The sequence below is a fragment of the Budorcas taxicolor genome, chromosome 17 (assembly GCF_023091745.1).
Source record: "Budorcas taxicolor isolate Tak-1 chromosome 17, Takin1.1, whole genome shotgun sequence".
NCBI lineage: Eukaryota > Metazoa > Chordata > Mammalia > Artiodactyla > Bovidae > Budorcas > Budorcas taxicolor.
The window spans coordinates 15155614-15173430 of record NC_068926.1 but is presented as its reverse complement, the minus strand read 5'-3'; the positions used below and the strand labels follow the sequence as shown (position 1 = coordinate 15173430).

At 41.0% G+C, this 17817-nt stretch overlaps 1 protein-coding gene across 1 annotated transcript in view; it reads left to right on the top strand.

Moving 5' to 3' along the window:
• Nucleotides 1-746: 746 nt before the first annotated feature.
• Nucleotides 747-17817, top strand: part of USP38 (ubiquitin specific peptidase 38) — a 33797-nt gene continuing 16726 nt past the window's right edge. The window contains exons 1-5 of the mRNA XM_052654704.1: nucleotides 747-1966; nucleotides 3518-3653; nucleotides 10037-10166; nucleotides 12615-12716; nucleotides 17030-17188. Coding sequence (XP_052510664.1) covers nucleotides 1285-1966; nucleotides 3518-3653; nucleotides 10037-10166; nucleotides 12615-12716; nucleotides 17030-17188 — 1209 coding nt within the window. The 5' untranslated portion in view covers nucleotides 747-1284. The remainder of the gene's footprint in view (nucleotides 1967-3517; nucleotides 3654-10036; nucleotides 10167-12614; nucleotides 12717-17029; nucleotides 17189-17817) is intronic.

Sequence of the window (17817 nt, the reverse complement as noted above, 5' to 3'; positions counted from 1 at the left end):
TCCTCCCTCCATGGGATTCTCCAAGCAAGAGTACTGGAGTGGGTTGCTATTTCCTTCTCCAGGGGATCTTCCCGACCCAGGGATCGAACCCAGGTCTCTCGCATTCCAGGCAGACACTTTAACCTCTGAGCCACCAGGGAAGCCCAGCCGTACGTCAAGAGAAAGGCACTCGCATTTAGGAACCCTCTTCTGAGGTCGCACAGAGTCGGACACGGCTGAAGCGACTTAGCAGCAGCAGCAGCAGTTCATTTCTTGACGAATGACTTCTCTTCAATCCGAATTTTGGGTCCTTTTCCTTATTTTCTCCCCCAAATGCTCTTCGGTTCACGTTTCCAAAACTTTATGATTCACAAGACTTGAACTAAATAAAACTTTCTCGGCCTTTCACATGTAACCCGACCCGAACAGAACCGACATGAGATCGGAAGGTGGGAATCCTGGACTCATCACTTCCACCGCTCTCCGGAGCGGCTCCCGGCCGCACCACCCGGAAAGCCGCCTATGACTTACACGTGATCCCCAGTGACGCCGGTGTCGCTGCGCGACTCCACAGGGGCGGCCGCGCCTGCGCGGCAGCGAGGAGGCGGGACCGCTGGGGGAATCCGAGCGGGGCCCGGGAGGGGGTAGCCGGGCGGAGACGGAGGAGGAAGAGAGGGGAAGGAGGAAAGAGGTAGGGTGGGGAGGAGGGCGGAGGGGCGGGCCTTTCCGGAGGTTCCGACAGCCTTCACTTCCTGTTCGCTGGACCTTCTGAATCCGGGTCAGGGGTGTCCGCCTCCTCTTCTACCCGGCTGATCCGGCACCTTTCCTGACAGGCACTCCTGACAACCCAGGCCGGGTTTCATCCCAGGACCGGCTGGAGCCCGAACGCCTACACCTGCCGCGGCGCGCGGAGGCGCGCTTCCTCACCCGGCGGCTGGCAGCCCCGGGCCCTGAGTGCCCGCCGCAGCTGGGGGGGCCCCCGCTGGCCCCTCCGCGCTGATGCTGAGAGAGACCGCGGGCCCGGGGCGGCGGCAGCGGCGGCGGAGTGTGGGCCTCTGGCTCCTTAGGCCCAGCGCGGACGGGGCCGGTTCTTAGACGCCCCAGACTTGCCAACTCCCGCCCGGACTCGGATGGGCCCCCCTGCCCGATAAATGTGGCTACTGAGGCGGCGGTGGCGGTGGTCGGTCCCGCTGCTGCTGCTGCTGCGCTCCAGATTCGCCTCCGGCCCGGGGCTCTCCTGGCCCACCTCGGGGCCGTGGCCACCGGCTCCTCACCCCCTGGCCCGGGCCTTGCCGCGTGGCGACAATGGACAAGATCCTGGAGGGCCTGGTGAGTTCTTCGCACCCGCTGCCCCTGAAGCGGGTGATCGTGCGGAAGGTGGTGGAGTCGGCGGAGCACTGGCTGGACGAGGCGCAGTGCGAGGCCATGTTTGACCTGACGACCAGGCTCATCCTGGAGGGCCAGGACCCCTTTCAGCGGCAGGTGGGCCACCAAGTGCTGGAGGCCTACGCGCGCTACCACCGGCCGGAGTTCGAGTCCTTCTTCAACAAGACGTTCGTGCTGGGTCTCCTTCAGCAGGGCTACCACTCGCTGGACAGGAAGGACGTAGCCATCGTGGACTACATTCACAACGGCCTGAAGCTGATCATGAGCTGCCCATCGGTGCTGGACCTCTTCAGCCTGCTGCAGGTGGAGGTGCTGCGGATGGTGTGCGAGAGGCCGGAGCCGCAGCTGTGCGCCCGACTCAGCGACCTCCTGACAGACTTCGTGCAGTGCATCCCCAAGGGGAAGTTGTCCATCACCTTCTGCCAACAGCTGGTTCGAACGATAGGCCACTTCCAATGCGTGTCCACCCAGGAGAAAGAGCTGCGGGAATATGTTTCGCAGGTGACAAAAGTGAGTAACTTGCTGCAGAACATCTGGAAGGCCGAGCCCTCCACCCTGCTGCCTTCTCTGCAAGAAGTTTTTGCAAGCATTTCCTCCACAGGTAAGGGTCGTGGCCTTCACGGACAGCCTTTCTTGGAAATGTAGTTTGTGTCTCTTACATACACACCGTGTTCGTTTCCCGGCTCTGAAAACGTCTTCGTGGAAAAGCAGATCTTAACACCCTCATCCAGATTCTCTTCCACTTGGCATAATCAGCCTGTCACTTTGGACTTTAAAAAAAAAGGGGGGGGGGGGGCAGTGTTTCTATTTTAAAGGTTGAGAATGTCCAGGTCTAAGACCTTTGGCAGGAAACAAGTTGCTTAATTACTCAGCCTCTGCTCAAGTTATGGAATGCTTTGAGGATGACAGCTACTACATAAAGCATGTAAAGCTTTTATTCGTGAGTGACTAATGGCAGCATAATCATGTTTACCGTATCATAATCGTGCTGTGATTTTGTCATCTTGTTGTCATGAGTTTTTCCTTAGCTTCTGAATTTTCCCACATTTTAATTACTGGACTGGCTGTTTATTTTATTACTGGATTATCCTAGTTAAGTGTGTAGTTGCTGAATATTGGTATTCTCTGTCCACAGTAGTTTGTGAGAGTGGATGCCAGGGGGCTGAGTGATTGGTGTTTCCTGCTCCAGGTATATATAGGCCACGAATTGTGACCTTAGAACTACAGGAGGGGATCAGGTGATACTTAACAGGAAAATGCCTTCTCACCCAGAAATTTTACCTGTGTGTTTATGTTCCTTGTCCAGACATGGAGCTTCCAGCTCTGTAAGTTGTGCAACACTAGATCCAAAACTGTGTTCACTCCCTCTCTGCTTGGTACCGTCATCCTTCCCGGCTGTTGTTGGAAACTGAAGTTGTGAAGGAGGTGGAACCCCCTTTTATCTTGAGAATTAGAACTAAGACTAGAGTTTTAACAGTCTCCATGCTTTCTGTTGAATTAAATGCATTTATGAAAGAATTACCAACTGTGTATTTGCATCATCTGAGTTTTGGTTTATTTTTTAATTGTAATTGTTCTTATATTGCCTGTGTTGCTAGAACAATTAGATTTCCCCAGAACTTTCTCACCTTTAGCAGTAAAGGTGCTCACCTTGGCTTTGCCTAATTTTTATGTGTTTTAAGCAAAGTCCCCCTAAAATTCATCTTAATTTCTACTTCTTTAAGAGACTAAAAATTGTCCTTAGAGCAGTGTAGTGACTACTGTAATTAATAGGAGTAAGCTACTTTGGAGGAACTAAGGGGTTAATTTAAACGATGCCTTGCATTTCTTTTCTGACTACTGCTTTTACAAATGACTATTTTAGCACGACAAAAACAGTATTAAAGAATGCAAGAAAATTAAGTAACTTATGGACTAAATATGGTGATAGGAATAGTTTTTATGTTGCAGTAGTTCTTCCTGTAGAATGAACGTTCATTGCCATTAGCTCTTAATGTCTCATTTCTGCAGTTCAACATTCCTTGTATGTTAGCGTCTACACAGGAGGTGGAGCATAACAACCACTTGGTGGAAGGGGTAAACTGTTCTCTCCACATACTTCATTTAAACCGTCTTGCCGTATTCCTTTGTCTTTTTCATTAAAACAATATAGATGCTTCATTTGAACCTTCTGTAGCACTGGCGAGCCTCGTGCAGCACATCCCTCTTCAGATGATCACAGTTCTCATCAGGAGCCTTACTACGGATCCAAATGTAAAAGACGCCAGTATGACCCAAGCTCTTTGCAGGTACTCCTTCATAACATCGTAGATGGTAATTGTAGATTTGGAAGGAGAAGATTATTTTGCTGTATTTTGTGGGTAATGAAAAACTTAGGGCAATGTGCAGAACTGAAATCATGGAATCAAATATATAAAGATTCTCCTAATTAATTGAATCATTTACCTTACTGTAGGCTTGCAGGCATTCCAGTAATTCACAAATACATTTTCAATTCAACATTTTTAATTACAAAAATATAACACACATATACACTTATTGTACAGTCAGGAGTTGGTTGGATTATCGATATATTTTACGAATTTCTTTGCTCAGTATCATTTCCTGAAACCTATTTCCTCCCTATGGGATCTTCTTTTTTCTTCCTGACTAAGCCTGTACCTTTGCTTAGTACATACTTTTACTTTCTCTTTCAACCAGGACCTCTGGGTAAGACTTTCTTAGTCTGTTCAAAGTGTGTTTTTTTCTTGCATATTCTCAAGTATATGATTTGGCAAGACACAGAATTCTAATCTGATCATCATTTTCTCTTAGCATTTTGAAAATAATACTGCACTGTCTTCTGGCATTTGTTGTTGCTAATATGGAGTCTGCAGTCGGTTTGATTATCTTTCCTTTGTGAGTAGTTAGGCTCTCCTGGTATGTTTATGCTTTCTCTTTATCCTTGATGATTTTCAGTTTTAGTCTTATATGTCCAGCTGTAGACTTCATGTTGTTTTTACTTCTCAGTACTCTTGTACTCTTGTGCTTCGGGTCATTCAGCTATGCAAACACATTTATTGGGCACTTACCAGGAATGCCAAGCAATGTTTAAAAGTCAAATGGATAGAAATATCTCTCCTCATGGACATGTAGTTGGGGAAGCAGGCAGACAGTATCAACATATTATATTGATTCCAAGATACATCCTGATTTCAGAGATGTTGAAAGGTATAGTCATTGGTGTTTAAATTGCAGAACTTTGTTGCTGCGGTGGTATATAACCTAATTATACATCCTAAAATTGATTCTGTTTTCAGATTTAATTAAATACAATAAGTAAAATAGTATGATGAATGTTTTTGGAAAAAAAGTAGGAAAGCAATAAAGCATGGGGAATGGTTTGCAATTTTAAATAAGATAGACAAGGAAGCCCTCACTGAAAAGGTGACCTTGAAGTAAAGATATGAAGGAAATGAGAGTGCAGACCTTTTGGAGATACAAGGGGAAGGACATCAATACTATCTAATAATTTACTAATTTTTCTTTCAAAGGTAAGATGTTATTAGTTATTTCCCTGTCTTCCTATTCTTGTTTCATATCTGTCTGGTTTTGTTTTGTAATTTTTTCTATTTTTTTCCCCTGTATGTGTGTATTGATAGCACATTTAAAGAAAATGTAAGGATTTGGAACAAAATGTTTTTGCATTACAGATTATATTTTAACTAATTATAAATTACAGTCATGAGGTAACATGTAAACTTCAGTACTGATATTTTATGTTGGGTTCTCAGAAATTTACATGTGTACAAATCTCGCTCTCTAGTTCTTTTTTACTCTTATAGTTGATTTGCAATGTTGGGTATAGCACCCTTTTCATACTGTTCGTGGGGTTCTCTGATGGCACCCTTAGTCTTAGTTTTTCAGCCTCTTCAAAACAATGATAGTTTCCAACTTAAGAATTTATTTTAAGATATATTTGGAAATTATTTTTTACCTACCTGTTTCTATGGGAAATTGTGATCCATTTTTTGTATTGCATTTCCAATTTATCTCCTACATGATCCTATTTAACTTACAGTGTACCTGGAGTAATTATTCTTGTATTACAAATATAAATGAAAAGGATAGTAACATTTACTTTTATCATACCCACCCTCTACTCCCTCATGCTCTATATGTCACACATAGCGCTTGTCATGCTTCACTGTCATTTTCTGTAACCCACAGAAACCCAAATGCAGATACTGTACCAAAACTAGATGAGTAACACTGAAGGATGAAATAGGCCAGGTGTAACTAACCTGGTGGCTCAGTGGTAAAGAATCCATCTGCCAACACAGAAGATGCTGGTTCCATCCCTGAGTTGGGAAGATCCCATGGAGAAGGCAACCCACCCCAGTATTCTTGCCTGGGAAATCCCATGAACAGAGGATGCTGGCTGGCCACAGTTCATGGGGTTGCAAAGAGTTGGACAGAACCTAGCAGCTAAACAACAACTGAAATAATAGGAAACAGGGTTCATAAGCACTTTTTAAAAGAGAAAGCTGATCCTCAACTTCTGTTGTCTTATTATCAAGGGGGAATTTTTTTTTGGTTTTAAAGTTTTTAATTTATATTGGAGTATAGCCGATTAACAATGTTGTGGTAGTTTCAGGTGGACAGCAGAGGGACTCAGCCATACATGTACAGGTATCCATTCTCCCCCAGACGCCCCTCTGGTCCAGGCTGCCATGCAGCATCGAGCAGCAGAGTCCCCTGTGCTGTACAGTAGGACCTTGTCGGTTATCCATTTAAAATGGAGCAGTGTGTACGTGTCAGTTCCAAACTCCCTGACTATCCCCTCCCCGATCCTTCTCCCCTGGTAATCATAAGTTCCATTCTCTAAGTCTGTATCATAGGAAAATTTGAGTTCAGTGTTGCTAACCTGATTTTTCAGAAGAAGCCCAACGTCCATTTTTTATGTGAAGTTTTCCAATTTTTAAAACATTGGAAAGAATAAGACTGAAAGCTGGATCTAGCCCTTAAGCTGCCATATAAAAGTGAAATTAAGATGCCTTTCATAATATTATGTTAGTCGTTCAGTCATGTCCAAGCCTTTGTGACCCCACTGACTGTAGCCCACCAGGCTCCTCTGTCTGTGGAATTCTCCAGGCGAGAATACTGGAGTGTGCTGCTGTTTCCTTCTCCAGGGGATCTTCCGGAACCAGGGATTAAAGCCGGGTCTCCCGCATTGCAGGTAGATTCTTTACTGTCTGAGCCACTAGGGAAGCCCTGCCAGTGTTAATTTTTTTAAGTTGCATGTCCTTTTTTTAGCTCTAGAGGGAAATAGTTTCATTTAGTCAATAGATTTCAGCTCCATTTCAATGCAGATCAAAGATTAGAGATTAAAAAACAAAACAGAACTGTAACAACACTGTTCTTAATCCCACAATCTAATGGAGGAAACAAGATTTATTACAGCTACTGAATGTTCTTTAAATAGTAGGAAATTAAGTCAGCCTATCAGGGTTAAGTGTCCTTAAAATTCAAATTGTAACCAATACACAGTGGATAAGATTACAGTAGTTAACCATAAAAATAACTGATTCTAGAGTGACTGTGTGTGAGAGGATTTGAGCCTATGTGTATCCAATCAAACTGAAGCAAGACTAGAATGTAATTAAAGTGTAGCCAAAAGTGTCTCTTCTGCCAGCAGAGCAGGTACTGAGATCATTGCTTCAGATGCCAACACTGCTACTTATTGTGTGGCCCGTTGAATATTTCCTAACTTTCCCTATCAGTTTGAAGGCATACATCATAATTTAGAGTTATATTTTTAGCATTTAATGCAGTATCTGTTATATAATAGAGATTCAAATATTTTTTGAATACTGCTGCTGCTGCTGCTGCTGCTGCTGCTGCTGCTAAGTCGCTTCAGTCGTGTCCGACTCTGTGCGACACCACAGATGGCAGCCCACCAGGCTCCCCCATCCCTGGGATTCTCCAGGCAAGAACACTGGAGTGGGTTGCCATTTCCTTTTCCAATGCATGAAAGTGAAAAGACAAAGTGAAGTCGCTCAGTCGTATCCGACTCCTAGCGACCCCATGGACTGGAGCCTACCAGGCTCCTCTATCCATGGGATTTTCCAGGCAAGAGTACTGGCGTGGGTTGCCATTGCCTTCTTAGGGCTTCAAATTTGTGTTACTTCTGACTTGAAGTATCTTTAGGGTGGTTAGGACATGGGTTACACATGGGATAAGGTCAAGACTAGATAGAGGCTTGTGAGACGGGAGCCTAGAAGTGGAGAGGATGGAGGCAAAGGCTGATTGGGTGATTAGGGATGGTGAAAAGCCATGGCCAAGTGGAATTTGCTACTCTGCCCCCTCAGCTTTACTTGTACTCCCCTTGGACCTGAGCTAAAGGGAAACTTGGGCCCCGTGTGCTAGGGAGCCCAGTCTGGTTCCACTCTGGGACTGTGCTCCCCATGGGGAAGAGTCTGTAGAGCCAAAGAGAGGTGCTCACTTGTTCTCCTTCTCTAAACCACAGTGCTTTCATGTACACATTTATAGTAAATATATATATATACATAAAACATGTACTCATGTTTTCTTTTAAACAGTTTTTAAAAAGATTTAGCAGCATTTTTTTTCTTTTTTAATTCAATAATAGCTCAGATATTTTTGTGTTAGATCCTTGTGTTTAGATTCATATCGACCTATCTCATATTTTAAAATTCTACCTAATGTTCCATAGTAAATATAAGTCATTTCCTTATGATAATTTTGCATTTTTTCTGTATTGTAAGCAGTGCTGCAGTGAATATACTCCACACACAAATGCAAATGTCACTACTTTCTACTCTGGGTATGTAGAGTGGCCACAGACTTGGGAAAACCAGGTTAACAACAGTTGAGAGGTGTGGAACAGCTCTCAGGGACAACTGTAATGACTTAAAACCATCATTGTTGGCCAGAAAAACAAGAAAGGGAAAAAGAAATAATGTGTGTAGCGTATAGAGGAAACATACAAATAACCTGTGGTAAAATCAGTATGAACTCTGAAGCCACTCAGTGTCTGATAGGACAGGTTAATCGTTAAGAGCAAAAATCTTACTAAAGATAATGCTCCAGTGTTAATGGAGATAGTTTATATCAATATGAAGGCCAGTCCTTTTGACGTGTTAGTTGCTCTTTTGGTCGTGTGTTTATGTACTATGTATTTTACATTTTGTACAATCAAAGGATGTATTTATTTCCTCATCTTAACATTTAGAAGGGAGACATTCACAGTATTTCCAGTGTATTAATTCATTTAACCTTCTCATCAGTCCTGTGAAATTCATTCATAACCTAAAGATGAGCAACTGAAACACAAAGAAGTAACTGATAAAAGTATTTACGGACCCCCAGCTAATAAATGGTGAATTGAGATTTTTAAACCAAATCACTCTGACTTAAAAACCTGGTTTGTTTTACTATTTGTTTTATTATATATTCACCCAAACTGGATTACTGGATCAAAATCAAATAATATGAACATTTGGCCCAGTTGCCTTCCAGAAGCATTGTAGCATCTTCTTCATTGTGGTTGATATCTAACATAAGGGATAGTTTCCATCATACCCCATGTTACTTTATTTTCATTTAATTGGGTTGGTACTCAAAAAGGTGGTGGTAGTGGTTTAGTCACTAAGTCATGTCCCACTCCTGGGCCCCCATGGATTGTAGCCTGCCAGGCTCCTCTGTCCATGGGATTTCCCAGGCAAGAATCCTGACTGAAGTGGGTTGCCATTTCCTCCCCCAAGGGATCTTTGCCACCCACAGATCAAACCCCAGTCTCCTGCATTGCAGGCACATTCTTTACCAACTGAACCACCAAGGAAGCCCTACTCAAAGAGAAGAGCGCTCACTATTTCAGAACAAGGCCATTTCAGTGTTTGTATACTTGGTGCCCTTTTGTCTATTTGAAATTTCTTTTTGTTGTCTTTGTATAGTAGAATTTTGAGAGAGATGAAGAGACCTGTTTCACGATTCAAAATATAGTCTTTTTTAACAGTACATTTTATATTTATTTAGATTGTAATCACCAGAAAGGAGAAATTTTGCTTCATATGCATGTCTTAGTTCAGATAGCCATATTTGAACTGTTCTTAGAGTAAATTTGCCTAATAAATTGACACTACTGAAGAATAAATTAGAAACTTTGCATTTATGCAGAATGATTATCAGAAATTATTTTTATACAAATGTGTTATATAAGACTGTCAGTTGACAAGATTGGAAATCCCTGAGTACAAGCAGCCACTTGTTTGTATTATTTGATTTTGATCCAGTAATCCAGTTTGGGTGAATATATACAACAAAAATAGTAAAACAAACCAGGTTTTAAGTCAGAGTGATTTGGTTTAAAAATCTCAATTCACCATTTATTAGCTGGGGGTCCCTAAATACTTTTATCAGTTACTTCTTTGTGTTTCACTTCCTCATCTGTAGGTTATGAATGAATTTTACAGGACTGATGTGAAGGTTAAATGAATTAATACACTGGAAATACATCTTCAATAGTACTTTTCACATGCAAGCTCAGTAAATATTGAGTCACAAAGTGAGTGACTTTGTAACTACTACTGTAGTTACTCTTGTTATTCCTAACTGAATAATGTCAAAGCTATTGTCAATGCTACTAGTTTTGTTATCCTTTAATTTTCAGAATGATTGACTGGCTGTCCTGGCCATTGGCTCAGCACGTAGACACATGGGTGATTGCACTCTTGAAAGGACTGGCAGCTGTCCAGAAGTTTACTATTTTGATAGATGTTACTTTACTGAAAATAGAATTGGTAAGTGGGAGTATATTAATCTTTTGGAATGTATAGAGCCATGTAATACATGTGTGCTAAGTCATTTCAGTCGTGTCTGACTCTTTGCAACCCTATGGACTGTAGCCCCCCAGGCTCTTCTGTCCATGGGATTTCCCAGGCAAGAGTACTAGAGTGGGTTGCCATTTCCTTCTCCAGGGGACCTTCCTGACCTAGGGATCGAACCCGCATCTCTCTCCTACATATCCTGCATTGGCGGGTTCTTTACCACCTGTGCTACCTAGGAAGTAAGACCCATATAAGTCCATATAAGTCTTTTATCTTTGGGTGGTCCCCGTTAAAGCATCTAGTTTTGGGTTTTCTTTTGAATAAAAATTTTGAATAGGCTTTAGAAATTTAAAATGCTGCTTAAGATTAGGTCATAATAATAATTTTGCTGTTTTCAAATATTTATTATGAAAACACAGTCTTCCATTAGCTCTTGAATCCTAACTAATCAAGCTTTTACCACCATTTTTCTGCCAAAACGATCTTTGACACCTGTGCTCTCCAGTGTTGCTTAACTCGAGTTGTTTCTCAAGCCTCCTCTCCTCTGACCTGTTAGTCATTTGGCATAGCTGGTCACTCCCTCTTGAGACACCTTCCTCCCTCAGTTTCCAGGATGTTATACTGTCCTGGACTTTGTTCTAGCTCACTGGCTCCTCAGTCCTGGTGTGGATCTTTCCAACTTTAGAGTGCCTTCAAGGTTCACCTCTGGCTTCCTTTCTTCTCAGTTCACACAGCCACCATGGCTTTAAGCAACGTCTCTAAGTTCATGACTGATAGGGTTTTATTTCTAGTTCATTATTCTCCTGTAAACTCCATGTTCATGTATCCAGCTCTCCATATACTTGGATCTCAGGTTCAGCTTATCCACAATCTAATTCCTGATTTTTCCCTCCCAAACCTGGTCTTCCCCATCTTAAATGACTATTTTAGCCTTTCATGTCGGAGAAGGCAATGGCTGGGGTCCAGTACTCTTGCCTGGAAAATCCCATGGATGGAGGAGCCTGGTGGGCTGCAGTCCTTGGGGTCGCTGAGGGTCGGACACGACTGAGCGACTTCACTTGCACTTTTCACTTTCATGCATTGGAGAAGGAAATGGCGACTTGTTCTTGCCTGGAGAATCCCACGGGCGGGGGAGCCTGGTGAGCTGCCATCTATGCGGTCGCACAGAGTTGGACACAACTGAAGCGGCTTAGCAGCAGCAGCAGCAGCAGCAGCCTTTCATGTGCTCAGGCTCAACCTTGAAGCTATTCTTGTCTCTTTTCATGCTCTCTCAGCCCATATCTTACAAATCCTATTGACTCCACCTTTAAAATATATCCCGAATTCTACCACTCTCAACCAGCTACATCACTACCACCCTGGTGCAGATTCATCACCAGTTGTGCTAAGTCACTTCAGTTGTGTCCGACGCTATGCAACCCTATGGACTGTAGCCCACCAGGCTCCTCCGTCCAAAGGAATTCTCTAGGCAGGAATACTGGAGTAGGTTGTCATGGCCTCCTCCAGGGGATCTTCCCAATCCACGGATCAAATCTGGGTTTCCTGCCTTGGAAGCATCACCCCTGGCTATGTTGATTGCAGTAGCCCTGTGGCTCCTGCCCCGATCCCCTTCAGGCATCACACGAGGTCCGCGCCCCCCCCCCCCCCCGCCCCCGGCCTGGGCCATTGCTGCTCCTCTCGTCCTGTCTTCCACTGTGACTGCCCCAGTCTCTGTGCTTTATTTACACACACTGCCCTCCTCGCTATATCTCTAGTCCACCAGGCTGGAGGCCTCAGGGCTTTTGCAGTGCTGAGTATAATAAGCAGAGCAAAGGCCCTTCTCCCAGTTAATCTGTCAGACTTAGTCTCATTCCTTTCAGTTTTTTGTAGTCAGGGGTCACGTTTATCATGAGGCATTTTTTAAAATTCTCTGTAATAAAACAGCAGAGCCTTTTGCCACTCAGCATTCCCTATTCAACATGCCTCGCTTTCATAGCATTTTTCTCTCATGTTACTTTTAATTGCCTCTACCCAGCCCTCTAGACAGTAAGCCCTCTAAGATGAGAGGTTTGCTTTGAATCCACTATTGTTTTCCCAGTATATACAATAGTGCCAGGCAGTAGTAGATGGTCAGTAAGTATTTTCTGAATGAATAATGGTCCAGGGAGTATCACCTTGATACTTGATACAAAAATCTGTTTGACAGAATTTTTATTTGATGATGTAGTTTTAAGAGTTGGTGGGGTCATTATACTCCCTTGATCTCTGTCATATTATTTCCTAACTTTCTCCCTCTCCCAGAGTTTAATTGTATATGTTATGATAAAACTTCCCAGGAAGGAGATAAGCACATCAATAATTTGGGGCCCAATGAAAGTAGCCACTGATTGGGATAATGGTTTCCATGCCAGACCTTAAAGTGGATGCTTGTCTTTTGGGCAGGTTTTTAATCGCCTTTGGTTTCCTCTCGTGCGACCTGGTGCTCTCGCAGTTCTTTCTCACATGCTGCTTAGTTTTCAGCATTCTCCAGAGGCGTTCCATTTGGTAAGTTATGACACAAGTTTCCTACTTCAAAAAACCTTGTTTTAAAATTTCAACTTAGTATTGAGTCACATTTGTATTTGTGAAAAGATTATAGATTGGTCCTAAATCTATTTTCCTGTAGCTTTATGAGTCCTGTTAAAATTGATACTGTGAGATTTCCTCTCAAAGAATATATTTTAGAATGTTTTGGGTCTCACCAAAACTTCCACTTGTGATCACAACGAGCAATTGAAAGTTAAAAGTTACTCTTGCACTTGAGAAGTGTCATGTGTCAGTGTCACCGTTCACTGTCTGTTGCACACATGAGCAGCATAGAAGGAGAAAAATGGTTTGAAACCACTGACTGCTCTAGAACTTCAGAAGCAGGAGAACATCAGTCTTTATTGCCCTAGAATTAGGGCTTTGCCTTCTCTCTCAGCTCATACCCTATAAATTCTGTTGATTCCTCCTTTAAAATATATCCAGAATCCTACCACTTTTAATCAGCTGCATCACTGGTTTTGGTTTGATTTCATATTATTTATTTGATTATCAGTTATTGCAAGTGAGAAATGACAAAATGTAACTTTGAGAACCTGTCCGTTTTTCTGTCTAGGGCATCAAAGGAAAGCAGTGCTTTATGGTTTATGTGGTTACTGTGGTTACTGTGGTTTATGTGGTTACTGACTTCCTCCAAGGTCTGATCCTCAGTTTTACAGGACTAGAAGCTCAATCAACACAGCCACAGTTTAAAATTTTAGGAGGCCTGGCCTACCACAAACATATTCAAAAGAGGCAAGAGACAGATGAAATGCAGAATTTCAGTTGCTGATTGTTGGTTGGAAATTTAACTAGCCTCAGAGAATTATGTGTCACATCAGCTACTCAGTGCCCCATTTCCACTGAAGGAAAATCTGCAGGCTTATCAGAAGTAAACCTTACTAACAAGTAATTACATTATAATACATTATCACTTAGGAGGAGTGATTTCTGTAGTTTATTGTTCTAATTGGTGAGCTTGATCATCAGTTAATAAACTTGTTATCCATTACACAAAACTCAAACTTGAGCTAATATAGCAAGAATACTAGCAAAATCGTCCAAGGGAAAAAAAACAACTATTTGTTCCTCCCGTCAGGCACAATCATGTATCAGCTGTTTGAGAAAAGGTTTATATTTATTTATTTTCTGGGGAGGAAATCCATTCTAATGTTTATTAATCTCCACACATTCCTTATTCTCTCAGATAAGTCACTTTTGCTATACTCTAAACCTGTTTCTTTGCTCAATATTTTAAAAGATGGAAGGGATCTCCTTACCTTTTGTTGCCTTCGCCCTCCCCACAAAAAAGTGATTGAAATGGCAAATGGTTGACTTTGAAATATTTGACTACTGAAATAAGTAAATATGAAATCATTTATTTAAAGAACAGTTAGAGCTAAAATAGGAAACTGTGATCTGGCTTAATAAAGTCTAAAAACAAAAACCTAATTATTCTGTCTACATACTGTGTATAGCCTGACCTACGACTCAACTAGAATTAACTTGGGCATCTAGTAGTGGGTCATGCAGCAGTTAAATCACCGGTAACTCTAAACAACTCAGCAAAGGACTCAGATTTAGGAGTTGCTAAGTATGAACAGTAACCTGGAATCATTTAGAATATTTTGAAGCAAACCAAGATTGATATTACAGAGTGTGTTTTTATGGACCATTTGCTTTTCATATGCTTTTTATAAGTGACAAATTTTAAATGGAAGAGAAAATATCAAGCCTTCTAATTAAATGTTATACACATTTTCTCAAATACTAACTTAAGTTTAGTGACTATCACAGTAATGTCTGCAAATATTCAGATTTGCTCATTCAGGAAAAAAAAAATCAGTTTTCAGATATTTAGAAGATAATAACCTGCTTGGACATCTGTCTTATACACTTGTGAAGAACTTAATCTTATTTCTGAGTCAGTGATCATTTTTTACCATGTAAGATGTAATAGTAGATAACTAGGTATATTATCTGTCCACAAAGATCCAATCTACACTAGGAAGGCTTTTGGACGATTTAGTATTATAAATTAAATAATCATTTTAAAGATTCTTTCTTCTCTTCTATCTTTGTCTCTCCTATCACCTCTGAGGAAACCCTAATTTTGGATTTCTGACTATTTTAGCAAATATCTGATAGATGTGGCTTTATGGAGAAAAATTATAATTCAGATTTGCTTTGAAATGTAGCGATGATAGCAGTGGTGTGAACCATTAGGAACTGGTAGTTTTATGGTCAGATTAATGCCTTCAGTGGAGGTAAGATTAAAGAAAGTGGTGTGAAAGCAAAAATATGATTTAAGACCTCAAAGCATAAGAGTAAAACCAGAGAGAGGAGAACGAAGAATAGCACTATTATTTTAAGAATATGAATTTCTTCCTACAAGAAGGAAGGGGGCCGATTGGAATATAACTGTAATTGTTCGCTATTTGATGGTAAGACCATAGAGCTGGCTGTAACTTCACTTTTGTCATGAGTTAGCCATGAACCAAATAGATGTTCTGCACTGCTTATACCAAATAATGTTCTACACTGCTTTTTATTTGGCTCATTTGGCTACTTTAAGAGTAGTCTGAAGGAGGGCAAAAGGTGAAAGCAAGGAGACCATTTGAGAGGCTTTGCATGAATTTGAGGCAAGAGATGATTGTCAGTTGAAACAAGAAAAGTTCTAGGCAGTATATAGGTTTGATTCCATTTGTACAAAAAAATCACATATATGGTATGTGCCGTGACATGCCATACGAAGTTTGATATACAACCAATGTCTTTCGCTGGACAGTGGGACGGAGACTTTTACTTCATACATGTTTGTATCGTCAGATTTTCTTTATAGTAAGTGTATAATTCATTTATAACAAAATTAAACTTGTATAGAAAGAAAATATAACAATATAGGAAGTTAGGGCAATATATCATGAAATTACTCACAATCTCACTACACTAATTTTTATGTTTTCCGTTACAATGTTTTTTCCCCTAAATATTTTAACAAGGTTGTATTTATATTTATAATCAATATGTAATTTTTGTATCCTTCTTTTGAAATTTAACATCACATAATATTTTCCCATGTTGCTGCATATATACACACACATACATACACAAAAGTTCTACGAAGGGAAAATAATAAGATGCTTTTTACATGTGGACTCTAAATATGTAGTATCAAATTATAATAATTAGTTGAAATAAGTGTAGTTCTGTACTAATGAGCCATTGCTGCTAAGTAGCATTTATTTTGTTAATAACCTCTTAAATATGTGATTGGCTTTATATTGACTTTTTACTCTAATTTTAAAATGAAAGGACATTGTGCTTATTATCAGTGTTAATAGTTTTCTACGTAGTTATGAGCAATGAGCATTTTAGATTTCACTTCAATTTCTAACCCCAGTTCCTTAAAAATAATGGACTTTCCTAATTCTCTTCATTTTTAGAATCATCTCTTCTTTTTTGGAGGTGGGACATGGGGATCGTTAGTAAGGATAACCATGGTTACATAAGACACCGTCCCTAAAATAAAGGTAGTCCCTTGTCTAAAATAGAGGTGGTGCTGTAGCCTCAGCTGTAATTTTAGTTGTATGGATAAGTTATCGTGAAGATTTTCTTGAAGCAGTCTTTAATGTGCTGCTGCTGCTGCTAAGTCGCTTCAGTCATGTCCGACTGTGCGACCCCATAGACGGCAGCCCACCAGGCTCCCCCGTCCCTGGGATAATATGTCTAATTCCTTCAAGTGAAAAATCTAAAATTCACACTAGATGGCACTCTTAAGCTAATGCTTGGTTTATCTTTTAAACATCTGTCCCTATTAAACAATCTGGTAAATATAATAGCCCCAACATTTTTCAGTCTAAGCCATTTTTAGAATGGCAGCAGTGACTTAGGCTCCTATTTATTACCTTAATTTTTTGTACCTTAGTTTTAAATGGAGTATAAGCATGAGGAGAGGGGTCTTATGGATTACAGTTATATATGCTTCAAAAACTAGATTTACCTTGGTATTCTAGAAATGTTTAACTTCGTAACGTTTTTAGAAGAAGGCAGTGGCTGAACATACAGAAGAGCTCTGCTGATCGTGTAACACTTGCACTCCATTTGTACCGGCGTGGGTTGCATTTCCTTCTCCAGGGGATCTTCCCAACCCAGGGATCAAGCCTGGGTCTCCTGCATTGCAGGCTGATTCTTTACAGTCTGAGCCACCAGGGAAACCCTATTCCATTTGTAGGCTAGGGAATTTGTTGCCAGTTTGTGTAAATTGAAGAATGTTTGTCTTTTTTTCTGTTCAGATTGTTCCTCATGTAGTTAATTTGGTTCATTCCTTCAAAAGTGATGGTCTGCCTTCCAGTACAGCCTTCCTAGTGCAGTTAACAGAACTGATTCACTGTATGATGTACCACTACTCTGGATTTCCAGATCTCTACGAACCCATCCTGGAGGCAATAAAGGTATGATGACAGTTGCACCAGTCTTTGTGGAGCTGCAGCCTATGATATGGTAGATGAATGCGATGAACCTTCCTATAACCAGCTATTCAATTTACCTTTTTATGGAAATGTGCTTTTTGTTTGAAAAATGCAATTGGAACCGTGGTTCAATAATTCTTAGAGAGTGATGTCTTTATTATGTGCTATTACTCTCCAAATTAATAACCATATTTCTTCAGTTCTACAGTGCCAACAATGTTAAGGCATATCTTTAAATTCGTAACAGCTTTGGAGGAATTTGTTTTAAAAAAGGATATATTAAGTTGATACATACATAAGTTGCTTCCCAATATCAGAAATGTCAAAATATGTAAGATACATCTTAGATTCAAAGGAAGGCATTGTAATTACAGTATTTGACCTCTGTTTCTTCTCTGATTTTTATTTCATTTTTGCTATGGATTGTTCATGAATGTTCATATATCTTAGAATCTTTACTTGAATTATTTGTGAACTCACTGTTTTTCAACTTTGTGTGGATACTGGATCTAAAAAGCATTGATTCTGTTTGTCTTGAAAAATGGGTCGCAGAAAGCGTACTTTCCTCTTAGTAAATGTATTGCTTAATCAGGGAACAGCAAAATAATTGG